General features: G+C 44.3%; 1 protein-coding gene across 9 annotated transcripts in view; it reads left to right on the top strand.

The window, feature by feature from the left end:
• ZCCHC2 (zinc finger CCHC-type containing 2) overlaps positions 1-21,057 on the top strand; it is a 57,119-nt gene extending 36,062 nt beyond the window's left edge. The window contains exons 12-16 of one of the 9 annotated variants that reach the window (XR_014233822.1): positions 2,506-2,634; positions 7,218-8,711; positions 9,635-9,707; positions 14,046-14,159; positions 14,989-21,057. Coding sequence is in view for 3 of the 9 variants with exons in the window: in XM_082352978.1 (XP_082209104.1) it covers positions 2,506-2,634; positions 7,218-8,711; positions 9,635-9,702 (1,691 nt within the window). In the remaining 6 variants the exon portion in view is untranslated. The other 8 variants (XR_014233824.1, XR_014233825.1, XR_014233826.1 and 5 more) reach the window with 8 other exon arrangements.
• The last annotated feature ends 6,070 nt before the right edge of the window (positions 21,058-27,127 follow it).

The following is a 27,127-nucleotide window of genomic DNA, read 5'->3' as shown; positions in this document are numbered from 1 at the left end:
GATGCAACATAAATAACCAGAATATATCCATTTTTTTAATGGAGTATATTTTTAAACTAGCTATTTGTTTAGAGAGATTTAATATTGATAAGGAAATATAGTTGCATTTTGACTCTAAAATCATCTGGCCCACTCATTGAATTAATTAACTGAGCGGTCTTTGGGGGGAAAATGACATGGGGGAAAAAACCATGTTTATGAGTATATTGTAACACTTCAGTATCTTTGAGGTTTCCTGTGGTGATGGCAGCTAAAAGGAGGGGGAGAAGCTAAAATAAGGAAGACGAGAGTTCTCTGTCGGTGGGTGATTAGAAATAGCTTCTGCCAGGCCTCCCTGTCTGTTTCCTCCTTCTGGTTTATTTTCTGCACTGTCTTCTAAAGCACACACTAAATCAGGTCATTCTATAGTTGAAATTCCTGTCAAATATATACCACCCTCATGACATCACTCTCTCTCGTCTCTCACATGATTTGGGAACTACACCAAAAAAGCTTGTAACAGTTCTTTCCCTTTTAGCTTCATATTTTCAGAGAAGTGTGTGGACTTTGATCTCAGACAGATGTGGGTTTGAATCCTTACTCCACCAGTTTCTTAAATTTGTAAAAGAAGAAGAATATCTACCTCACCAGACTGTAGAACTTAAATGTGATAACATGAAAAGCATTTAGCTAGTATCAAGCACAGAGGTGTTCAATAATGTGGTTCCTTTTCCCTATTCTAATAAGTTAGAAGAAAACATACGCTGTATAGGTTATTAAGAACTTTTTTTTTTTTTAAACATCTTTATTGGAGTATAATTGCTTTACAGTGGTGTGTTTCTGCTTTATAACAAAGTCAATCAGCTATACATAAAAATATATCCCCATATCCCCTCCCTCTTGTGTCTCCCTCCCACCCTCCCTGTACCACCCCCTAGGTGGTCACAAGCACCGAGCTGATCTCCCTGTGCTATGTGACTGCTTCCTACTAGCTATCTATAAGAAATTTTGATAACATCTCAGGCTCTAATTCCTTTATTTCTTTATTTTTAAATATTATGAAAGTACAATCTCAGGATTTTTGATTCAAGATTAACCTTTGCTGTCTATTTTGTTCTCTGTATATGTCACTGATTCATATATATTTATATTTATAGAGTACGACTATAAATATATATATCAATACTTTGTACAACTTGTCTTATTGTCTAGTATAGCTCAGATGTTTGCTGGCTCCAACTTAAAGGGAAAACCCTCTATTTATTAATTCCCCTTTGAAATACTAAGGAATTACCTTTAAGTAGGTGATTACCTTTAAGCATTCAGTAAACTTAAGATATATTTAAGATTTTTTTTTAATAGAACCATCACACATATCATAAATGTAGATACTATATTGAAGCTGAAAATTTTAAATAACTCAGTTAAAGATAAGTATTATTTATTTTTAATTTAAAATTTAACTTCTATTTTGAGTAATATACATTTATGTAGTTCAAAATTCTGAAGGTACAAAAGGGAACAAAATAAATCCCTCACTGCGTCCCTCCATGTTGTCTTCTCCCCAAAGCAGTCAGTGCTGTTCATCCTCTGTGTTTTTGCAGTATATTTGCTTTTAAAATCTCTTTGAGACATGATAAATAAAACAGTTTGTCTCTCTGTTTAAAAGGGCAATTTGTGGAATAGCCTTTGGCATAGTTATTTCATCCTCACCTTCCAGCCACACCTCTGACTCCAAAGGATCACATATTTTTTTATTATAAAAATTCCAAAGACTCTACACAATTCTGAAGCACCTGGATTGTCAGAAAGGGAAAATTATGTTCAGTATAGATTTACATTTATGTGTTTAGTTCTTTGAAAATTGCAAATTAATATATGACATTTGGTGATTAGAATATTTGCTAGCTATATAATCTAAACAAAATCATTTCATAAATTGATTTTGAGAAATAGCTGCTTTTTTTAATTTTTCTTTTTACATTTCTGAAACTTACTCTTTAGAGTTTCAAAGTCATCACTGCATTTTAGTGAGCAAATCTTGGCTCACTCTATCCCAATGGTTTTGTTTTGTTTTTTTTTTCCCCCAGTCCATCATTTCTGGTTCGAACTCAGGGGTTACTCAGTCTACTTGATGGGAAGCAATTTACTCTTTTAAAGAAAGAATTTTACAACATGCTCTGAGGAGTTAAAATATATAGACTTAAGAAGTGGCTCAATGTGCTAATATTGGGCAGATCCTACAAAGAATCTTATTTCTGATTTTTTGAAGTCGGTTGTATTGATTTTTTCCTCTGCCTTTGTTTTAAGAATACATTTGTCCCCCCCAAAAAAAGTCGTCAATTATGTTCAAATAATATTGTGCTTCAGTAATGAATTTTTACTTAGGTCAGAGGCCAGCTTTTTAGGTAATTATAGAAAAACTTGGAAAAAAAAAATTTAAGGGTGTAACTAATTTCTGATGGTTCACTTCAGAAATTTATTTAACTAAACAATTCTATTTTTTAAAAATCACGTTATTTTTAGATGTGAATTTGGACATTGGATCTGGACATGACACATGTGGAGAAACATCTTCAGAGAGTTACAGTTCTCCGTCTAGCCCACGACATGATGGAAGAGAAAGTTTTGAAAGTGAAGAAGAAAAAGACAGAGGTTTGCTCTTTGGAGGGATTTGGGGGTGTCAGAGGAAAATGTGTGCTCTTAAAATCAGTCAAACATAAGTATTTTTATGTTACTGTAAATGTCATTATTGACTTTAATTGGTATAAAGGGTGTCTTGTAGACCACTGACTTAGCAGTTTCTAGTGATGTTGATTTTTTTAAGCCTATTTCACTTCATATGAAATTAAAGAGAAAGAAGACAGTCACAACAAAATGTGGAGTTAATGTAGAAAGATTGAAAACTTGCATATTGTTAGATGCACATATATTTGTAACGTTTATGTCTTCCTGATGGATTGACCCTTTTTATCATTATAAGTATCCTTCTTTGTCTCTAATGACAAGTTTTGTCTTAAAATCTATTTTGTCTAATAATAATATAGCCACTTTAGCTCTCTTTTGGGTGTTTGCAGGGTACCTCTTTTTCCATCCTTTTACTTTAAGCCTATTTGTGTCTTTGACTCTAAAGTGTCTCTTAAAGACACCTTATAGTTGGATTATGGTTTTTTAGCAATTCTGCCCATCTCTGCCATTTGATTGGAGTGTTTAACCTATTGAAATTTACTGTAATTACTGATAAGGTAGGATTTACGTCTGCTATTTTGCGCTTTGTTTTCTGTATGTACTATGTCTTCAATTCTGCCTTAAATGGAGGCTCAGAGTCAGCCAGAAATGAGAGTTTAGGGCCTTCTTAGGTCTCTCCTGGGCATGCGTATATAGCCCTAGATATGAGCATGGCCTTTTAGATTCCCAGGAATATATTGAAGCTTTTCAGAGCTCCCTGTGAACATCTCATTTTCAGTTTTTCCTTTTAAGTTTTTTGGTCAGGCTATTGTTCGCCTCAACCGGTAATGCCAGCCCAGGCCCAGGCCGCCAAATTGTTAAACAGTTGCCGCAGATTGATTGTGACAAATGCCCTGTGGGTAAGCAGCTGTTAACACAGAGTGAACTCAAGTTGCCAGACAGATAGTGACGGTTCCTTAGGAAGGTGCTTTTATAGAGTTCCAAATCCATGTTTCTTAGAGTGGCTGCTAGGCTGCTTGTTTTCATCGCTACTATAGTTGCAAGACTATTCGTTTACAAGGCTACTTCAGAGATGGAGAATGTGAGCAAGAATTAGGGCAAGGTGAAATACTGCAGTGGTTGCTATTCTTACAAGATTCAGCTGTTTTTCTTTAATAAACACTCTTCACATCGCTGCAGGCCTTTAATTGATTTCCAGAGTTCTGAAAAAGTTGATTTTGATAGTTTTTGCCAGGATTTTTGTTGCTTTTATGGAGGAGTGGAGTGTCAGAGGTTCTTACCCTGCCATTCCAGAAATGAGGTATCAAAAATGTATATGTTGGGACTTCCCTGGTGGTCCAGTGATTAAGACTCCCCCTTCCAATGCAGGGGGTGCGGGGTTTGATCCCTGGTCCGGGAGCTAAGATCCCCCATGCCTCGCAGCCAAAAAAAACTGGAAACATAAAAAAACAGAAGCAATATTGTAACAAATTCAATAAAGACTTTAAAAGTGGTCCACAGACACACAAAAAATGTATATGCTGAATGAGGATGTCATTCTTTACAATGATAATGCTATCTGATAACATCTTGGCTATAAACGTCTGAGTAATACTGTCTTGGTTATAAGGTGTGTCCATGCTGGTGGGCAGTAATAAATGGTTTCTCTTGGGGCACTTAAAGATCATAAAGATCCTTTGACAACAGCATTTCAGACACGTGGCTTTTTCCTGCACGGTCCACAACTCTTCGAGACCTTAGCCTTTGTGTTATAGCGTCAGGTCACATCTTAGGGAGCTATGACAGTGATTCTGCTGCATCACATACAGTTAAAGCCAGTTTTTACTTTGAAGTTATTTTGAAGTCATAACAAATGTAGCATGCAGTGACTACTGCCAGTTCTACTAATCTGAGGCAACACTGCACTTCTGATCTGCAGTTTCCTCCTGAAAGAAGAAAAATGAAAGTAACTGCCCAGAGCTCTTATGAAGGTTAAATGAGAGAATTTTTATGCCTTATCCAGAACAGAGAAGCTTTCCATATGCTATGCTCAGTTCTGTAGGATGTACCAATAATCCATGGCTCTTAAGCTAACAACGCAGATTTGCCTCTTTGTCAGAATTAAGGGTACATCTGCATGCCTAGATGACTTTGCAGCAGTCCTTTCCTGACATCAGATAGGGTGAGTTGGTGGGCCTGTATAGAGGAGCTTGCCCTTTTTCAGATAGGCTCCGTTATCGCGTGACTAAATGAGCCTTCCCTAAACGAAGTATCATTAAGGGCTCTCTGAAACCAACCAGGGGGGAAAATGTCCACTGTGATAACAAGTGTGGATCATCTTTAGAATTTGGAGTGCATGAAAAGGTTGCTTTGAAAAGCATGGGGCTTTGTTGTTCTTGTTGGTCATAAAGGGGTTTTGTTGTAAGACTTCATACTTTTCAGAGTCAGTGCAAAAATGGAGGACCTCTCTCTAAGTAGCTGGGTGAGTCCTTATAATGCTTAGAAAACCATTTGGGATCATGGGGCCATTTGCTATGACTTAAGAAGATTTAAACAAAGACCAATTCCTATAGAAATTTAATTGATCATCTGAAAAATGTTACAGCTTCTTTTGAACTTAAATATTTATTTTTAACTCTATACTTGTATGAAGGTACAGATATAAATACAGTGCCTTAAATAAGTTACTAATTTTTGGATACTTTGTGTTTTGCAAAGTTTAACAAGAAACTCCTCAGCTATTAAGGAGAGTATATGTTAGAACCATTTACTCATAAGTTGAATCTTTTCTAATATAAATTATTATTGTTGAATTAATAACATTGTTGACATTCTGTAGGTTGGCTCAGGTTTAACCTTTCTCCAGGAAGACTAGTATGATTTGTTTTTAGTATTATTTCGAAAAATTTTAGCATCTTAGCTGAATATAACTAGTTATTACCTTAACAAATATAAACATTTTAAGTACACAATGCAATTCTGCTTATATTTGTAAGCAGAAAGATGTTAAATTAGGCACTACATTTAACTGAATGGTCTCTATACATAGTACTGCAATATCTGGGTTTACGATATTTAAACATTGTGAGTTAGATTTTGTCTTTTGTCCCCTTTATACCAAAAGTCAAGAAATCCAGGGGAAGCCTAGATCGAAGTTATTTCTGTTTACAAGCAGAAGAGTGATGCAGAAATAAAAACAAATGCAGTACAATTTTGTATCTGCCACTTTGCTGTTTTGTTTTAGGAGAAATGGCACTGCTCTCATATTTGCTCTGCTTCTTGTGTTCTAGCACACTTGTTTTATGACTGTAATGGTAGCTTTAAATTTTCTTTCCCCCACTGAAATATTTAAAAGTAAGAATATTTATTCCATTCTAAGAAAACTCTCTTCCCTTCCCTATCTCTGGATATTTGAGTTAAATATAGTTTTTTTTTTTTTTTAATTATTTATTTATTTATTTTCGGCTGTGTTGAGTCTTCGTTGCTGCACGCGGTCTTTCTCTAGTTGTGGTGCGCGGGCTTCTCATTGCGGTGGCCTCTCGTTGCAGAGCATGGGCTCTAGGCATGCGGGATTCAGTAGTTATAGCACGTGGGCTCAATAGTTGTGGTGCACGGGCTTAGCTGCTCCGTGGCATGTGGGATCTTACTGGACCGGGGCTCAAACCCGTGTCCCCATGCATTGGCAGGCGGATTCTTAACCACTGCGCCACCAGGGAAGTCCTGAGTTAAATATAGTCTTGATTGAACTCCTTTAAATTGTATTATTTATGTGAGACAAATGTGAAGACCTCAGGTTTAGTGGTACAGAATATAAATCAAGTGAATTGCCTAAAATTGATTAAGGTTAAAAATATCTGATCCCAAAAAAAAAAAAAAAAAAAAAACTGATCCCTTTCTCTGTAATAAAGGTCTGTATTTTATACTGTGCTTCATTCAGTCTCCATTCACGTTTTGTTTCTTACCTCTCCTTGGATTTTTTTTTAAATTTAAGATTTAATTTTTTTAGAGCAGTTTTGGGTTTACTATAAAATTGGGAGAAAGATGCAGAAATTTCCCATGTATTCCCTGCTCTCACACAGATATAGTCTGCCCTGTTAACAACATTGCTCCCTAGAATGGCACATTTTTTACCAAGGATGAACCAGTCTATTTTGACGCATCATTATCACCCAAAGTCCATGGTTTATCTAAGGGTTCACCTTCAGTGGCTTTGGACAAATGTATAATGATACATATCCATCATTACAGCATCACACAGAGTATTTCCACTGCCCTGAAAACCCCCCGGGCTCTGCCCGTTCATCCTTCTCCGGGGCCCCTACCCCTGGCAGCCAGCAAGCTTTTATTGTTTCCATAGTCTTGCCTCTTTTCCAGACTCTCCATACGTTTACAGTGAAGTCCACAGAAAGCCAAAAATTAAAAGAAGTTCAGCTTGGTAGTCAGGAAGCTTAGGGATACATTTATTAGTCCAGACTTCAGTGTTTATTTTAGATATACTTAAATTTTATTTCTAGCAAGAAGGTTGGGAGATTTTGCTTGTGTTAACATCTACTTATGTTTGTTTCCCTCAGACACAGACAGCAATTCTGAGGATTCTGGAAATCCATCAACAACCAGGTTTACAGGTTATGGTTCTGTCAACCAGACTGTCACTGTCAAGCCACCTGTTCAGATTGCTTCATTAGGAAACGACGATGCAAGCCTCTTAGAAGATCCCTTAAGCTCACCCAAGTATCAGCATATTTCTTTTATGCCAACTTTACACTGTGTCATGCACAATGGTGCCCAGAAGTCTGAGGTGGTCGTTCCTCCACCCAGATCTGCTGATGGTAAAACAATAGGGGTGCTTGTTCCTAGCCCTGTTGCTCTCTCTGCAGGAAGGGAGTCCACGAACTCAACCCCCGTCGGAGTACTAGGGCCAACAGCTTCTACTGCAGAATCAGAAAAGCACCTTGAATTACTGGCGTCCCCTTTACCTGTTCCATCAACATTCCTTCCACACAGTAGTACTCCCGCTTTGCACCTCACAATTCAGAGGCTAAAACTGCCACCGCCGCCGGGATCTTCCGAGAGTTGCACAGTGAACCTCTCCCAGCAACCAACCGGGAGTCTGAGCGTCGGATCACCAAACACTGCCTTTATTCCTGTTCATAATCCAGGTAGTTTTCCAGGATCTCCTGTGGCTGCCACAGACCCCATCACAAAATCTGCATCTCCAGTGGCAGGACTAAATCAAATGGTGCCTCAGATTGAGGGCAACACGGGGACAGCCCCTCAGCCTGCCAATGTGAAGGTAGTTCTTCCAGCAGCCGGCCTCTCGGCCGTACAGCCACCAGCTTCCTACCCCTTGCCAGGCTCTCCCCTTGCGGCCGGGGTGTTACCCAGCCAGAATTCCACCGTCCTCAGCACGGCGGCAACGTCTGCCCAGTCAGCGGGAGCAGGCGTCAGCCAGGCCCAGTCGAGTGTTCCCCCCGCGGTTCCTACCCACACCCCCGGCCCCGCCCCAAGCCCGAGCCCTGCTTTGACACACAGTACTGCGCAGGGCGACAGCACGTCTTACATCAGTGCTGTGGGAAACACGAACGCCAGCGGGACAGTGTTGCCTCCGCAGCAGATGGGCTCAGGTCCTTGTGGTTCCTGTGGGCGAAGGTGCAGCTGTGGGACCAATGGAAACCTTCAGCTAAATAGTTACTATTATCCTAATCCAATGCCTGGACCAATGTACCGAGTCCCATCGTTCTTTACTCTGCCATCCATCTGCAATGGCAGCTACCTCAACCAAGCACATCAGAGCAATGGAAACCAACTTCCTTTTTTTCTGCCTCAGACTCCATATGCAAATGGACTGGTGCATGACCCAGTCATGGGGAGCCAAGCCAACTATGGCATGCAGCAGATGGCAGGATTCGGGAGATTCTATCCTGTGTACCCAGCACCCAATGTAGTTGCCAACACGAGCGGTTCGGGGCCCAAGAAGAACGGGAACGTTTCATGTTACAACTGTGGTGTAAGCGGGCACTATGCGCAGGAGTGTAAGCAGTCGTCCATGGAGGCCAGTCAACAAGGTAATCATGAGAGCTCCCAGAGGACTTGTTTCTGAGTGTGCCCGCTCCTCCCTCCCCTAGTGATCGCGGTGATCCTGTTGGAGCAGAAAGAGCTGTTGTGTGTTTGTTTACGGAGGTTGTGCTTTCGGTGACAAATCGTAAAATGCAAACGGCAGAACCTAGTGTGGACACACACAGGTCACACACACAGCACAAGGAAGTTCAGAGAAATTCAGTTTCCAATTAAGGAATAAACCATTAAGGCACTTCTTAAGGAATATAATGGGGATTTGCAAATCTCTTGCTAGCAGCACTTTTTTTTAAAGCTACAATCCTATGTCATAGAGTAAGCAAAATTTTTAAATGCTGAAAAACTAGGAAGTGATAGTCATCTGACATGGAAGATTTTTAGTTGTTTGGGTCTATCTATGCATAACCAACTGGCCTCATGCTATACCCTTCCTTCCCAGCAGACGTTTTTTTTTTTCAGTGCTATTGCATTTTAAAAGGAACAAAATATTTAAGCACTGGTTTTTGGAGTAAGGAAATTCAAACTAAGTTTAATATTATTACCACCAGAATAAAGAAATTGTTCTTAAATAAGTACGTGTAAGATACCAAATTCAGTGTAGACCTGAGAAACTGTTACCTTTCACTCACATTAGGCTTTTGTCATTTTGCCAAATCTCACACAGAAAAAAAGTCTTGACTTGGGAGTATGTGCTTGACATTTTTAAGGGAAAATTGAGTTTGATAGCTTTAGGTTGAACTTAAAGCACAAACTTCGTTATTACTTTTTAAAAGTCATTTCATGGACCGTTTTGCGGTCAGAGTGTTGCAGAAGGAGCAGCGCCTGAGGAGCATGCCCATTTGATATCTTGTAGTGGTTTGTGATGCATTGCATTGTACGCAGTGACTTAGCGGCTCTGTCTTTCCCATTTTAGGCACTTACAGACTGAGATACGCACCTCCCCTCCCCCCTTCTAATGATACGTTGGATTCTGCAGACTGAAACAAGTAAAGCTTGCCTACTTAATACACTGAAGTGTGGGGAGTCATGGTTGGGGTGTGGAGGGGAGGAAAGGAAAGGTATTTTGTTTGTGTTTCTTTGTCTATACATTTCCTAGATTTCTATGCAGTTGGGGTTTTTCATTTCTCTTGTACCAATGTCCAAAACAAGAAAGAATGCATTGCTTTTGAGCCTCTGGTCTCCTGGTACAACAACAGGCTTATCTGTATGATACATGTAATTTAAACATCCAGACAAACTACCAAAAGGAAAATGTTGATGCGTACTTTTTTTTTTTTTTTTTTTACACTGAATACTTGCTGTGTGCAATGTTTACTGAATCTTTAAAACTGTGTATTTGACCTTTTTTAATAACACTGGTGACAGTCCTATGGTTTTGAAAAAAAACTTTGCTTCTTCCCCAGTGTTTCTCACTTTGGTCCTACACTCCGCTTTTCTCCCCCGCCCTCACTCTTTCCAGTGGCCGCAGGAGTGGTTGGCACTGCATTGTCCACACTTTGTAAGCTGCTCTGCATATAAATTGAGGGTAGAATGTTTCACCTTAATCATAAGGGAGAATCGCATTCCCAAAAGAGTGTGTATATATGTAATGAACAGCACCACGTAAATACATATATGCAGCGCTTGTTGTCCAAATAAAAATTAAAATAAGTGGAAGAGAGAGGAGGAAGTAAAATCATATGAAACTGAGAAAATATGACATGTGAAGTGGACAAAGAGCTTTTTCTTTAAAAAAAAAAAAAAAACAAACTTTTTACTTTATCATACTTTTTTAGCCTGTTGCTTCAGAGAGACATAAAGTGAACAGACTAGTGTGAGTGTGGTTCTTCTGTGTGTTTGTGTTTGTCATGAAAATCAACAGCCAATTTTACCTGTAGTCTACCACTGTGTCATGTAAAAGAGACACTTGAGTCAAGATTTCTTTTCCTACACCAACTGTTACAGTGTTCCATTGTGTTAAAAATGTGTATGCTGTATTGCAATCTGAACAGAAGCTCTGCGTTTCTACAGAAGTCAGGTATTTGTTCCCTAACTTGTCTCGTAGCAAAGTCACTTTTATAACAGTTTACCACTATGCTTCATTATAATGTGAAAGACTGAATTCTGAGTGTGTTAAGATGGTATGAATCATGTCAGTGTCACATCACTAAGTTTAATGCTGCTGTTTAAAAACAAAAGTTTTTTTTAAAGCCTATCTATGTACTAAATTGCTTCCAGGTAATTTTTGATTTCCTAAAGTGCACTGAGGTTATCTGGAAGACGGGGTGTAGGTTTGGACTGCTGCATCCAACAGCAGTGAGCAGCTACCACTGTAGAGTCGCAGGTTGAGGGGCTTGGGGTTGGGTTTGTTTCCCCATCCTCAGTACAGGGCAGAATCGACAGATATTTGTTGTGTGGGGTCACGTTGGTGTGCAGCAGAGGAGGAACTTGAATATCATATCTGGTCTCGGTTCAGAAGCCTAACAGATTGCCAGACAAAAGGAAACACTTGAAGAAAGAAGCTTTGTGTAATGCTTCACAGATAGAATTTATATTTATAGCACCAATGTACATTTTGAAACCTTCTTTCCGGGTTGGGAGTTAAAGGGGAAGGAAGGTGGGGGTGTGAAAGGGGGTAGACGAAGGCTTTAATTTAAAAAGAGAAGAAGTCCGAGTAAAGGAAATTATTTTGATTAAATGTATTTTGTTTTATCTGGGTATTTTTGGACCACATTATTAAATTAATTGTTGAGCTGCAGTTGAGTTGTTCACGTGAGAGTTTTGATAAGCCCCATCTGGACCGCATTGTGAACCACTTGCCAGTTGTACTTTATGGAGCTTATTTTATGATTTAAAAGACTGTACTGTACATAGGAGGTATGTTACCTTCTCCTTATTTGTATGTTTACCATATACTTTGATATTTGAAATGTTATGTACTGGAAAGGCCACTTATATTTCTAGAACAGATTGGATTTTATGCAACCTTTTTTCCTTGAATTAACAGCAATAAAAAAGTGAAAAACGGCTTAAGGATTGTGCTTTATTGCAAATTTTGTACAAGTGAAAGATAGGAGGACATCATACCTGGTGGGTTTGGGGTTTTTTCCCTTTTTAGAGAATCGACCCGTTATTTTCCTGCAATGTGGGTAGTGAATCCCGAAGTTATTTACCATCTGGAAATGTTTCCCACAAGCAGCCTTAATAAATATGTGGGTCACCTGTGTGACCGCTGAACGAAGAGTCTGCACTTCTGTGCTTCCTGAGCACACAGTGTGTGCCAGAGGGCACCGTGGCGGCTCAGACAGAGTCCTTATCGCCCGAGAGCGGTGTTTCTGGTTCAGGCCCTCCCTCACCAAAAGCGTAGAGGACCTAACTTACTTCCTCAAATTTGTTAATACCATTTTGTTTTCCAGGCAACTCTCCCAATACAGTACCTTTGATTACACTGGTTCTGTCTTCTGTAATCCAGTCTCAAGTCAGTCTTTACACAATCAGTAATTTTATAAGAGATTGTGGGGAGGCGCTTTCCACGTATCCATGCATCAGTCATGTCCTCTGGTGATGACTGATGTCACTCGGCCCAGCCCCTCCAGTTGTCCCCAACGTTCCCGTGCAGTGATGGACACTCAGAATGATTGTCCTGAGCCACCTAACGCACGTTCCCTCTGTACCCAGCTGGGCAGTGGGTTTGAAAAGATCACAGGACCCCTGATGGCTTTTCCGTTAGCCAGCAAACAGGCACCTACACGTAACACACGGCAGTTATGGACCCACCTCCAGTTAACTCACACCTCCAGTGTCATCACCTGGGTCCCTTAACAGACCCTTCTCCTTCCTTCCCCCACTGTGCAAGGTCACCACTACTATCAATTTCACTATTCCTCTTTTCCCCTCACGTTTTACATCCTCCTTCCCCAAACAGTGTATTTTTACTTTTCTTGAGCTTTATAGAAAGGGTACCCTTTACCTCGTCTTCTGTGACTATCTCTACTCATCTGGTTTTACAGTCCTGATGTTGCATTCCTTCAGTTTATTCATTTTCACTGACTTTACAATATTCCATTGCATTGGGGGAGAACAATACACACACACACACACAATTTATCCATTCTGTCAACAGACATTTGGGTGGTTTTCACTCGTTTGCTCTTGTAACAGGAGCAGTTTTGTACCGGTCTCCTGGCTTGTATGTGCGAGAGTTCCCTGGGATATACATCTAGGAATGCAAGTGCTGGGTTGTAAGACGTGCCAAGTATTCAGTTTTCCCAGATTCGCCATGTGGTTTACACTCTCAGCAGCAGCCTGCATGCCCCTCAGTCCACATCCCGATGCTGTGATGGTGCCCGGGGCGGCTTGGCGAGGGAGAAATAAGTGTAGGCTTGGAGGGGTTTGTGTGAGGCTTCATGGAGGAGGTGAGTGTGGAGGAGAGCCTGACGTGACAGTACGGGCGGGGTTTGGACCAGCGTGGACCAGGGGCCGCGCTCTAGGCAGAAGGTGTGTGTAAAAGGCACAGGACCCGAGGTGATGGGTTGTGAGGTCGGGAGGTGACACAGGCAGCTGTCGTAGAGGGAGCATCTTGAAAGAGTTACGAGATGTGTGGTTCAGTAGGTAAAATAGAGCCAGACTGGAGAATTTGGAGTTGATCGAATGAAAAATTGGAAGTTGCCAAGTTTTAAGTAGAGAAAAAATACGTTGACGATAGTTTTTGAAAGTGTCGGGTGGTTGAAAGAAGGCTTGGAAGTTGAGAGACCGGTTAGGGTGAGGCGACAGGAAGGAGGAGGATGGAAGGAGCCCTGGGCTTCAGAGCCACGTTTTCCCCACATGGAAGATGAGCTTGTAGAAGTTACGGCTGTGAGGATTACACGATACGTGGGAAAGGTCCAGCGGGATGAAGTAGCACCAAGGAGGCACCCAAGTGTTAGTTGAATTCCGTTTCAGTGAACAGGAGGAGAATTGTGATTCTGTTTTCAGAGACGAGGAAAGTGCGGACGAGAGTTAAGTCTGTGTGAAGGCAGTGGTTCGCTGGGTGGCGAGGAGCCTGGTAACTATAGTTCTTCATTATATTAAGCTTAGTTGTTTCAGCTCTATCCACTTATAAAGGACAAAATATTTCTTGTGCTCAAAAAGTAAATCTATTTGGAGGTAGCTATGGGCTCTATATCCATGGGCTGAGCCTTGCAGTACCAAAGTAGAACAAGGTCTTACAAGGCAAATCCACATTTAATTTTTTATGTAAGTGCTAAACATCTAATTTTTCTGAGAAGTTTCCAAAAAGATTAAAGCACAGTGTAAAATAATTTCTCTCTCTCTCTCTCTTTTTTTTTTTTTTTTTTTTTTAACAGGTAGCATCTAGTACTTGAGCACCACCATCCATGTGAGCTTGGAGGACACCTTTTTTCAATTCTACATACTGATTACAAAAACATTTAAGGTTAAGGCAGTGAAACCAAATGGAGGCAAGCTGTGACAGTAGTTAACCCCATAACCCTTCCATCTTTCCTCTCAAAGGATAAAGAAAAATGCTGACTCCCCCCCGCACCCCACCCATAGAAAGGGCCCATTTCTGTCCAGAGAAATGAGTTGAGGTCTGGGGGATGAAGGAAGAGAGAGGTGCCCTGACCTTAAACATGGTGGCTGCACCTCTGGACCTTTCCTCGGGGATGGAAGACAGTCTGAAGTTGGGTTCTATTATGAGAGTGAAGGGCTCTGGGGCCCGAGGTTGAGAGGCAGGTGTAAACTCAGATGAGGGCGTGTTCTCACTGCAGTGCCCTAGACCGCCTGCAGAGGGCAGCACCATCCTTTCCCAGAGCACGCCCATCCGCTTGCACGGTTTGGATACCTAAGGTCAATCGAACATCAGTATTTTAGTATACCACTGCTTATGAATCACAGCTGTTGTACTCATATGTGCAAAAATAACTTTTCCACGTTTCAGGAAAAATTGACCTAATTCTTAAATGCTGTCCTCTTTTGAAAACTGTGAGCCCCTACATTGGAGCATGGGTACACATGACGTGAACTCTGTGTGTATGCAAATGTCTGTCCATCCTGGAAGCAAGATAGCTTTAGGCTCCCTCTTTCCTGCTCTGGAAAGTGGGGTACATCACAAGTGTGGGCGTCAAAAATCCTTCCTTCCTGCAGTCACACCTCTTCTTCAGTGACTGCTGGCCTCAAGTCTCCAGAGCTCTTAATTCCAAGATCCTGATTTGCTACTTGAAATTTGGGGGTAGGGGTGAGGTGGGGGGGCTGGGTGGCTCTTCATTGTCTTTCTTTTTCCTCTTGCAGCTCCAACTTGATCCACTGTAAAAGGTCTCGCTCGGCCAGCCTCTCACCAAAAGAAATTGCTAATTGGGAAGCGGCGCCACCTGGTGGGGGACGGGGACAATGCAAGCAAGCCGACGTCATTGCCCACTTGACCTGATGTAGAGAAAATTGAACGTAAGGCAGAAACAATTGAGATTGTAAACCTGTGCTCAAAACCTTAAAGAATGCAGGCAACTGGCCATAAAAGCAATTTGAGCGGTCTCCTCTTTCAGCCATTGCAATCTCAGTTTGTTATAAACATCTTAAACGCATTGATGGTACTTTAGAGTTTCCTTTGCACTTTTCTCTGTGCTAATTGGCCTGCACAACTGTGAAGGATATGGGGTCTTCCTCCTCCCTGTTTTACAGATCAGGAACTCAGGGTTCAGAGGGGTTAAGTGCCACAGACATGCCGCCAGTGATGAAGGCCAGGCCCCAACTTCAGATTAGTGCTTACCTCCTGCCCCACTTCCTGGCCTGCAACTGCTTCTCCACTGAACCCAGGGCAATGACCTTTTAAACCATACAAAGCGATAGGCACCCATGGTCTTAAGAACCATGGGGCCTCTGGATTCCTGAGAGAGGAATGGGCTGGGTCCTGGTCAGTCAGAATGTCTCTTTTCTGTATCTCTGTTGAAGGGGTGAGGGAAAGTTTGCAGAGCTGGGAGACCTCAGGCCTTTTAGAACTAGGCTTTCAGCGTTTGCCTGTCTCAGATGAGTTCAAGGAGCAGCAACTGTTGCCTACATCCAAGGTTTGAAACATGCACCAACATACTCTGTTGGAACACTGAGTCTTGCTCTGCAAAGGTTTTTATTATCCCCAGATGTCTCAGTGACTATTGAGCATTTGGTGACTATTCCATTAATTTTAAGACTTCAGAACTTAAGAAATGCAGTAGCAGGGCACACAGAAAAGACACTTCACTGCTGATATTTGCAAAGCTCTGACAGTTATATATAGATTGTCCCAAGCACTCCCTCTACCAGCCACCGCAACTCAAAGACACTCCAAAGACCAAAAATGACGGAGGCAAAGTCACCTTCAAGCAGGAACAGTGACAGTCACACCCACCCCAAAAGCCTTTCTGGATGTTAAGAATGCCACCAGGTCACCTAGTACTCGGTGCGCATTCTTGCTAGCGTATCAGGATTGGGTATTTGTGACATGGTAACTCACTTTTGCATTGGAAGCCTCCATCAGATGAACTTGTACAAGAGGTGGCGCTGGTAAAGCCTTATTTTCAGCACCCACCCACAGTACGCATGACCTTTCTCAGGCTCATTTACAGAACGGGGATAACATCCACTTTGTTAGAATAGTTACAAGGATTGAATCTGGCAAAATACATAAAGCACTCAGCGTCTGGCACACAGTAGGTGCTCAGGAAATGCGTGATGGTGGCGAACGCCTTCATGCCCAGCGGGGGGCAGACACATTTCAGCCTCACTGCAGCCATACGAGGTGGGTACTCCGCTCCACCTTACCGTTGGGGAGGTTGAGGCATGAAGGCCGCCCAAGTGTCTGAGGGTACAGAGCGGTTCAGTGGTAGGGCTGGGACTGGTACCCGCCGCTCTTAGCCCCCAGGCTCCTCCAATTCTTTGTGCCCGGGTCACAGGATGGCACAGGCATGGCGTGACAGTGCAGGGCACCCCACACGGGGGTCAGGTAGGCAGGACTCAGGCCGGCTCTGCCGTAAACTCTGTCGTCTTGAACACCTGGCCCTCCTGGACCTTCATTTTTCTTACCCGAAAGCTGAGTGTTGCTTGGAAAAGAGTGGTAGAAACTGAGCTAAATGACCTTAGAATTCTGTGGCTTGAAGCTTACTTTTTCACTTTAAGTGATTTATCAAGTTTTTATAATTCTTTACCTTTACACTTTTGTTTTAACTGATTTGAAGTCCTTTTTGGGTGTGGTCAGGAGCACAAACCCCAGCTGTCACCGTGTGCTAACAGGACAGGAAACGTTTCCAGGTCCTTAGGGAACGGCGAGAGAAAAGACCCCAGTTGGGGCTGGCTGGGCACTAGGTGGCAGCACCGGGTTCTGACCGTGTCTGGTCCAGCGGAGGAGCAGGTGCTCTGTCCTCTGTCATCAAGATTCTAGGCTCTCCTCTACTCGTACTGATAAAGTTTTCACTTAGGCGGGCCTTCTAGTCAAAAAACGAAGCTTGCATACTGAGTCCTGTGCTGAAGGACACAGGGTTAGCCGTAGCTCACAGGTCGGCAATGCGTAGAGATGGACAAACTACGGTCCACAGCTAAGAATGGTTTTTACATCTTTAAATGGTTGAAAAGAATACGTTTTCATGACGCATAAAAAATGATATGAAATTCACATTTCAGTGTGCACAAATAAAGTTTCTTGGAACACGGCCACTCGTTTGTCTCGTTGTGGCTGCTTTCATCGGAAATGGCCAAGTTGAGCAGTTACGACAGAGACCACGTGGCCCTCAGAGCCTGAGGTACTGTCTGCGCCTTTATGGAAAAAGCTTGCCGACCCCTGACACACAGCAACCTTCTCTAAGTAAAGGTGCGCTCTCCGGTGTCTTTCAGGTCCTACGAGCGAGTGCAGGAATTTCACTCTCTCCTTTTTGCTGCTGGGTCTTCTTAGCAAAATGAGATCACCTCTGGTGCACACATTCCATCAGCTGTTTAGCAAATATCTCTTGGCTGGGAGCTGAGTGTCACGAGGGGCATAACCAGCTACAGCCTGGTCACCAGCTGTGGGATCCCAGCGGGTGGACAGGTGAACTCTGCCTGCTGAGAACTGGGAAAGGGTTTCCAAAGGACAGCATTTCCGCTGGGCCAGAAAGGAAGAAGTGAGATATTCTTAGTGAAGAGGTAAAGAGATGGCAAAGAAAATGTCATCGAAGATGGACTTCAGGAGTGTTGGGTAGGGAGGTGAGAGGGTGGGAGGAACAGGCAGGGGCAGGTGCGGGGCAGCAGGGCACGAAGACGGGAGGGAGCCAGGACGGGCAGGGGTTTGGAAGAAAAGAACATGGATTCTTTTGCTCTTGCTGAATTTGTGGTGCTTGAGTGACACCTGGTCATGCAGTGTTTGTCTCACAGTGTGGCCTTGGGTCACCTGCAGCAGAGTCACCTGAAGGGCGTGACTAAAACACGGACTCCTCAACTCTCCCTCCCCCCAAACACACACCTAGAGAATGGAAGTTCCCAATGTATATTTTGGTGGGTGCAGGGGAGGGCAAAGCCGATCCGTCAAGGAAGGCTGAGAAGGAGAATCCAGATAGCAGAGAATGTTCCCTGAAGACCGGAAGATAAACCTTGAGAATGAGATGGTCGTTGTTGCCACATACAGTAGAGATCAGGAGGTATGGCCATGAGCTTGACAGTCACGAGGTCACTGGTAACTTTAAGACGACAGTTACAGGGGACTGAGAGGAGAGCCAGAGGAAGACAGACAGAAGGATGTGAGGATGGACAACTAACCTCACTCTAGTTGCTACTTTTTTTTTTTTTAATTTATTTTTGGCTGCATTGTGTCCTCGTTGCTGCGTGTGGCATTTCTCTAGTTGTGGCGAGTGGGGGCTACTCTTCATTGCGGTGTGCGGGCTTCTCTTGTTGCGGAGCACGGGCTTTAGGCGTGCGGGCTTCAGTAGTTGTGACATGCGGGCTTAGTAGTTGTGGCTCGCGGGCTCTAGAGCGCAGGCTCAGTAGTTGTGGCACACGGGCTTAGTTACTCCGTGGCATGTGGGATCTTCCTGGACCAGGGCTCGAACCCGTGTCCCCTGCATTGGCAGGCGGATTCCTAACCACTGTACCACCAGGGAAGCCCATAGTTGCTACTTATTTTTAAAGGCAGTATAATGTAGTGCTTTGAATCCCAAGGTTGTCACTTGAGCCGGGGCCTCTGAGCAAGTTCCCTTACCTGTAAACAAAGATTACAAGAGCGTCAACCTCCTAGGGTTTTTGTGAGGGTTAAAACGTTCCAACGTGGTGCCAGGCATACAGGGAGCACTAACACGGTGTTATATTTCCTTTAAAAATATTTTCTTATTCAGAACCTGCCTTCCTATTTTAGGGCCTGTCAAAATTAGGCATGCCTCCCTTTGGATTATGACTGTGCTTTGTTCTTTTCTGTTAGCTGCTATTTTTGTTTTACATAATTGCAGTCATCCTATACACGCATTTTATATCTTTTTTTGGTTTACAACTGATGAGCCAATATCGACACTTTATTACTAACTAAAGTCCACAGTTTACATCAAGGTTCACTCTCGGTCTTGTACATTCGGTGGGTTTTGACAAATGTATGATGACACGTATCCAGCATTGTAGTATCATACAGAGTAGTTTCCCTGCCCGAAACATCCCATGCTCTGCCTATTCACCCCTCCCTCCCGCCCCTGGCATCCACTCATCTTTTTACTGTCTCTATAGTTCTGCCTTTTCCAGGTGGTCATATAGTTGGAATCACACAGTATGTAGCCTTTTCAAATTGGCTTCTTTCACTTAGTAATATGCATGTAAGTTTCCTCTATCTCTTTTCATGGCTCAATAGCTCTTTTTTTTTTTTTCTCTGAATAATCCACTGTCTGGATGTGCCAGTTTGTTTATCCAGTCACCTACTGAAGGACATCTTGTCTGCTTCCAGGTTTTGGCAATTATAAATAAAGCTGCTCTAAACATCCATGTGCAGGTTTTTGTGTGGATGTAAGTTTTCATCTTACTTGGGTAAATACCAAAGAGTGCGATTGCTGGATCATATGGTAAGCTATGTTTAGTTTTGTAAGAATCTGCCAAACTGTCTTCCAAAGTGGCGCCCCGTTTTCGTTCCCACCAGCGGTGAACGGGAGTCCTTGTTGCTCCGCATCCTTACCAACATTTGTTGTCGTCCTTGGGTGGATTTTAGCCGTTACAAGAAGTACGTAGTAGCACCTTATTGTGTGAACTTGCAATTCTCTAATGACACACGATGGGGAGCATTTTTCACGTGTTTGTCTTTTTTGGTGAGGTGTCCAGATCTTTTGCTGATATTTTTAAATTGGGCTGTTTGTTTCCTTATTATTGAGTTTTAAGCATTCTCTATATTTTGGACACCAATCCTTTGTGCTTTGCAAATATTTTCTCCTTAAAAGCATTCTTTTAACGCTTTTTTCTTTTTATTGGGATGAAACGGGAATGTGAGGCCACCAAGGGACAGAGCCCAGAGGGTCCCCCTGCGTCTTTGCTCTTCTCAGACGCAGCGCCAGACATCTCCAGCGGGCATCTGGCAACATGTCAGAAGCAGGATGCCGCAGTGGTTGCCAGGTCCTCAGTCCAGAGCTGGGGGCGCACTTGGCAGCTGGGGTGGGACCCTGGAGGCTTCCAAGTACCTCCTCTGAAGGGACAACGGCAAGATTAAGCGGCTGGGCCACCGCTGGCCCTTTTATTACTTGCCCAGAGAACAGAAATTGCGGGTCTACAGCGACATCCCTTCGTAACTTCTTCAACCTTATTTGGGACACAGAGGACCGAGTTCCTCCCCAGTGTGTTTACAGAGACGTGCACGGCAAAGGAAGCAAGCCGTTTCCACGCCGGGCTTCAAGCAGGGCTGCCGGCGTTGCATGTGCTCCTCGGTGTGGATGAGCTTCCTATCCGCCAGACACAAACAGACCTTGGCGGGGCCTCGGCGGAACAAGAGACAATAGTGCTTCCCCCAGGATGGAAAGTCGTCACCCCGCAGCGGACGGGAAGTTCAGTTCCACAGAGGGGCTTTGCCTGTGGGTCTTCACATCTCCCCTCCCACCCCACCCACCTCAGGATAAATTGATGCAATGTCCTAATGCTTCCACATAGCTGAGTATCTTCTCTGGAGTTCAGTATCAAAATAGGCATATTTCTGGCTACATTGAAAAACCTGGCGAGGAGGAAGTGAACTACTCTAGAGTGTGCGTGATCCCAGTGGAAATAAATCATTGTGCCCAGCTCGTTCTGAGTCCCAGTTTCCTCTTAAACCAGACTTTCCACCTAATGGAAAGTGGAGGTGTGTTTACTCTAGCAAAGATGGTCTCTTGATTGAAAACAGTTGGAAAAGGCCCGTCACGTGGAGGGAAATTGGTGGAGCGCGGTGTTTCTCCCAGTGCCGTCTGGGAAGCCCCTTGGGGGGCCTGTGAAATACAGACTCCAGCATTACCACCACCACCCCCGGCCCCCCCCCCTCACAGGATGTCCGGCGGAGGGCGCAAGAGCGAGCTCTTCACAAGCTCTCCATTCCGATGCACAAAATTTTGAAAATCATTAAGTTAAAAGCACAAACTTCAGAAGCCTAAAAAGCTGGCTTTAGATCTTGACTCTGTCACGCAGTAGCCGTGTGACTTTGGACAAATATTTAAATGGCTTCATTCGTATCTGCAAAATGGGAATAATAACAATGGGGTCGTGGAGACCCCCCAGTGCCTGCACAGCTACCAAAGCTAAAGTGCTTGAAACATGTACTGATACACACAAGAGGTCCTCAGAAGACAAGAAAAGGGGCTTCAGAAAGTGTAGGCTGTCCCCCTCCTCTACTGTGGGGTTTTGTTTGTTTTACACGAAGTAACAATGACTAGCTTTTATTTGAGTCCATATCATGCACCAGGCATTATCCTGAGCACTTCCACGTATTATTAACCCTCAAACAAGCCTATGAAATACGTATAATTATGATACCCACTTTATAGATGGAGAAGTCGAGTCAAGGACAGGTTAAGGAACTTGCCCACTAAGTTGCGAAGTCGGCATTTGAATGCGGGACCTCAGAGCCTGGAGCTCTCTTCTCCTTGGGCCTCGTAGCCCTTAAAGACCTGACAGTAAACTGATAGAGAAAAATGGAAGTCCATTTTTCTGGACTTCAGTGGAAGTTTAACTCCTCTTCAGCAACCACATGGTAAGCATGGAATGTTCAAATAATTATTATTGTGGAGCCCAAGGCAGAACAATGTTTTCTCTGACGAGCCTTACAAACAGTATCCTTTCTGAGATGCTCAGTCTAAACCCGAGCTGTCCAATCTGGTAGCCAGTAGCCACAGATAGTTATTTAAATGTAAGTCAATCGATCCCTGGAAGAGACTAGAGAGTCCGGATATAGACCCACACATATGCCAAAAACTGACTATTGACAAAGGTGCCGCGGCAGGTGCAGCCGGCTGACCTCGGACGCCCAGGGACTGACCGGCTGCAGGGCTGGGGACGGCGGCGGGGCGGGCGAGGAGGGTCCTTCTCAGCGACCACCCCGCGGCCTCGGCCCCCCTCCCCCCGTCCGCGTGGACGCCCCTCTGCGCTTCTCCGAACCCATTTTAGGACCGAGAGAGCCGCCCAGGGGATCTTCCCCCGGCGCGCCGCCCCCAGGGGTGTTGTCCTGCCAGAGCTGAGGATGCTAAATGTCCTGACAGAGGCCCGCACCGCCAAGGACGGTCCCTCCGGAAAGGCGACCGGGGCCCGGAGCAGGCCCCGCCCCTCCCGCCGGCGCGCGGGGTCCACGTGGGGGCCTCGCCCCGCCCGCCCGCGCTGGGTCCACGTGGGGGCCTCGCCCCGCCCGCCCGCGCTGGGTCCACGTGAAGGCCTCGCCCCGCCCGCCCGCGCGCGGGGTCCACGTGGAGGCGTCGCCCCGCCCGCTCGCGCCTCCTCGGCCTGCGCGGTGGCCCCGAAAAACCGAAGAGCCGGGGAGGTGGGCCCCAACCCCGCGCCACCTGCCCTTCGGAGCGTCAGTGTGTGCGGGTCTCGAAGACGGTGAGAAAGGGGCCTTTCCAATAGGCTCGGGACAGTTTCCCCAGGGTTGGTCTAGAAAGTGCTCCGCGTCCCTTAAACTGGTTCCCGGCGCCGCAACTGGAACCGTCCTGACCGCGAGGCCAGGACACTTTCCCCTTGGATGGGCTTGTACCCCTGTGCACGCGGCCCGCCCTCACCCTGGATCCTAATGCCTCAGACTTAGCGTCACAGCTTTTGGTTCCATGCTGAATTGAGCAGGGAGAGATTTGGACCTGGGAATATCCGGAAAACAAGCGGTGTCTGTATCTAACAGACTCTCGGTAAATGTTACAGGAATGAATGAAGTGAGGAACCATCCCCCAGACGCCACGGTTCCCTTTGTTCTTCCACGAACCAGAAAATGACCTGTGTATTCTGAGTGGGCATTCTAGGACCGCAGCCCTAATGAGAAAGAATTATGAGGACTTTACACTCCTGGGTTTTTTTTTTTTTCCCCTTGAGACAAGAAAAGGATGTTCAAAGCCATTAACCTCCTTAGAACAAGCAGATAGGAAAGGCGGAAAGCAACGTTTTGAAAACAAAAGCAGATGGCCTTATTTACTTTTAAAAATGATACACGTAAAACATGAAGATATGTTCAAAAAGAATATATTTCTGAAAAGTGTAAACAGTTAAAATCCCTGGTCCTAGAGCCCCAGTCTTAATTCTCTCCCCAGGTGTAACCTCACCCCACGGCCCTCCTTTCCCTCTGCGCAGCTCCAGCTGCGGGTTTCTGGCTGTTCTCCACGAGGGCCAGTCCACCTGCAAGCCTCTTGCTTATTATTCCCTCCACCTGGAAAGCCACCCCCTCCCTTTCGTTTCCCTTTTTTGGGGGAAGGGGTATTTCATTTTATTTGCAAGATAAGTGCACAAACAAAGTGTGCCGCTGGATGAATTTTTACATACTTTTCTGCATATATATTCACCCAGATTCAGATGCAGACCATCTCCAGCACACGAAGCCTGCCCCCCGTACCTCCCAAAGTCAGTACCCTCCCCAGAGGTAAGCACTGTTCTGACCTCCATTGCGGCAGATTCCTTTTGTCTGTTATATAAATCTCCTAATGTCCTTCGGAGTCTCCAGCACTTTCTTTGGGAGCTCATTCCCATCCTCCAGGTCTCAGCTCAGATGTCATCTCCTCTCCTGTTCCTTTCGATAGCAGTATCCATAGCAGTATCCTGTGCCTTTCCTTCAGAGCCCTTCACGGTTTGCAATTTGTTTACTTGTTTACTGTTTGTCTCCCCAACTGGAAGGTAAGTGTCCTCTCCTGTTCACTGCTGTCTCCTGAACCCCTAGCCCATTGTCTAGCATATGTAGACAGTCAACAAATATTTATTCAATGAATGCATACATGTGTGAATGAAAGGAAGAAATGCCCCAGGTATCAATTTGTATGGTCCTGAATCCAAAACTAATTATAGTCATCCAAACACGCCAGAGGCCTCTGCGCTGTTGGTTACAAAGACAATATTCACCAAAGTCAAATGTGAAGATTTAGAAAGAAATACTGGAGTTGTTCCAGTCTGCCTGGAAGCAAAAAGTGGGCTAATTCTCCCCCTCTATAACAGGATTGCTTTCTCCACCAAGACTGGGCTTTCACTTTATAGTCTTGAATCAATGTTTTATAAAACAACTCCACTTTGGCTACATAAAAAGACTCTCTCAACAGTGGTAGACTCTGTTGGAGTGATAGAGGATGATGGTTTTAAAACTTCCTTTATATTTTGTCATGTTTTAAAAATGAGCACATAATACTTAAAAAAAATTTTTTTTTAATTGTGATAAAATACGCATAACATGAAATTTACCATCTTAACAAATTATTTTAAGTGTACATACAGTTGAGTGGTTCTACGTACCTTCACATTGTTGTGCAGCCCATCTCCAGAACTCTTTTCAGCTTGCAAAACAAACTCTGTAGCCATTAAACAAGTCCCCCATCCCCTCTCCCCCACACCGTCCTTGGCAACCATTATTCTACTTTATGTCTTTATGAATTTGACTACTATGGAACCTTATGTAAGTGGAATCTGTAACACAGTATTTGTCCTAGTGACTGGTTTATTTCACTTAGCATAATGTGTTCGAGGTTCATTCATGTTGTAGCATGTGTGAGAACTTCCTTTTTCTGGCTGAATAATAATCCACTGTATGTTAAACCACATTTTGTTTATCCATTCATCCGTCGATGGACACTTGAGTTGCTTCCAACCTTTGGCTATTGTAAATAATGCTGCTGTGAACATGGGTATGTGGGTATATCTTTGAGACCCTGCTTTCAATTCTTTTGGGTAGTAACCAGAAGTGGAGTTGTTGGATCAGATGATAATTCTGTTTAATTTTTTTGAAGAACTGCCATGCTGTTTTCCACAGCATCTGCATCATTTTACATTCCCAGCAGCAGTGCACAAGTGTTCCAGTTTCTCCACATTCTCGCCAGCACTTGACATTTTCTGGTTTTTTGATTGCAACCATCCTATGGATGTGAGGTGGTATCTTTTTGTGGTTTTAATTTGTATTTCCCTAATGAAAAATGATGTTGACAGCATCTTTTCATGTGTTTGTTGGCTATATGTATATTTTCTTTGGAGAAATGTCTAGTCAAGGCCTGTGTCCATTTTTCATCAGCTTGTTTGCTTCTGTTGTTGGTGTTGGGTTCTGGGCACGTATTACTTTTAAAATCAGGAAAGAATTTTATTTTATGAAGAAATGGGTAAAATGCATATAGAAAGCCAGTTAAGAGAGTGTGGTGGTTAAAAGCTTTGGGCTCTGGAATTAGAACACTCAGTCACCGTAATTATTGAGTACCTACTATATAAGTCGGGGTAAGGTAACTACTCTAACGTACAACCCTAAAAGTGACCTAGTAGAATAAACGTTGCTCGCTTACTTCAAGTCCATGGTGGTCTGAGGCAGAGGTGGAGGAAGGGCAGGACTTATGGAGGGACACTATGTCATTTGGTGACTCTGAGTGACATAGTCATTCAGGGACCTCGGCTGCATCCATCCTGTGACACTTGACATCCTCAACATGTGGCCTCCAAGGTCACCAAAGGACGGGATAAAAGGGAGGATTACAGGAGGGCATCGTTTTAGGGACCAGTCTTTGCCTGTATCGCATCAACCTAAAGTTGTGCTTCAGCCTCACCCACTGCAGAGGAGACTGGGAAACATCCTCTTCCTGTGTGCCCAGAAGGAAAGGAAATGGCGTTGTCTCTGCCCCAGTACATCCTTTTGGTCACCAGCCATCTCATTCTCCTTCCCCTCCACACACAGTCTCATCCCCTTCTCTCGGGAGACAACCTAAAGTTACATCCAGGATCTCCGGGTCACGCATTCTTCTCCAGCAGGGCTAGGTTCCGATCTTGTGTTCTGGTGACCAGTGAACTAAGGGGGGGTGAGCTGTCTGCCTGCCCTCCTGACACCCAGCGTACAGAGCTGAAGTAGAAGTGACAGATTCCCATTGAGCAAAGGGAGGGCGCAGTAGCCCCTGGCTCACAGAAGTGACAGATTCTTTCCTGAGAGACAGGTTTTGTGAGGGTTCCCAGCCCTGACAAGGGGAACGTTCCCTTAGGTTTCTGATCTGGCCTCCAAAGGGCACCCCAGCTGCATCTCAAAGGAGTTTCTCCTATTTCATTATCTTCCCTGACTACACCTGAAATTCTCCTTGGGGAGTAAGCCCTTCTCCTTGGCTTCCTCATCCGGTTCTTGGAGCGTTCTTCCTGCTCAGGGAACCCAAAGGGATGTTTTAAGTCTGCTGTGTGCATAGTCAAAGACATTTTCAGGGTGACTTTGTGATTTCTCTGGCAATAATCTTCTCAGAAAGGTAGTGGGCTGAGCGAAATAGGGAAAACTCTGGGAAGGGTAGATTTGAGATGCCGACCGGAGATCCCTGCACAGATGTAGACTAGTTGGATGTAGGAGCCTGGCATCGGGGACGAGTCCAGGCTGGAGAGATACGTGGGGAGCCATCACCATCTGGCTGGCGTTTATCAGGAGGCTGGCACGTGTAGTCAGAAGAGAAGAGGTCCAAAGACTCAGCCTGGGTCCCTCCAGTGGCCAGAGGTGGGGACGAGGGGTGCGTGCCACAAGCCAGGAGATGAAAAGGAGGGCCTGGGAGGTAAGTAAAAATCCAGAAGAGTGTGGTGTCTCAGAATAAGAAAGAAGAACACGTCTCAAGGAGGAGGGTGTCCCCAACTAATCCAGTGGTGCTGAGGGATCAGTAAGATGAGGGCTGAGTGGACACCTGAGGCGGTCATCGGTGACTTGGGCAAGAGCTGTTCCTCTGGAGCAGTGGAGTGACAGTCCCACTGAAGTGGGTTCAGCCAACAGTGGGAGGGGAGCGTGAGTGGACGTGACTGCGGACGGGGTGGTCTTGCTGTGAAGGGGAGCGGG

Source organism: Balaenoptera borealis, assembly GCF_965194805.1.
Source record: "Balaenoptera borealis genome assembly, chromosome: 14".
Taxonomy (NCBI): Eukaryota; Metazoa; Chordata; class Mammalia; order Artiodactyla; family Balaenopteridae; genus Balaenoptera; species Balaenoptera borealis.
Note: the sequence above shows the minus strand (reverse complement) of the source record. Positions and strands in the feature narration are given on the sequence as shown.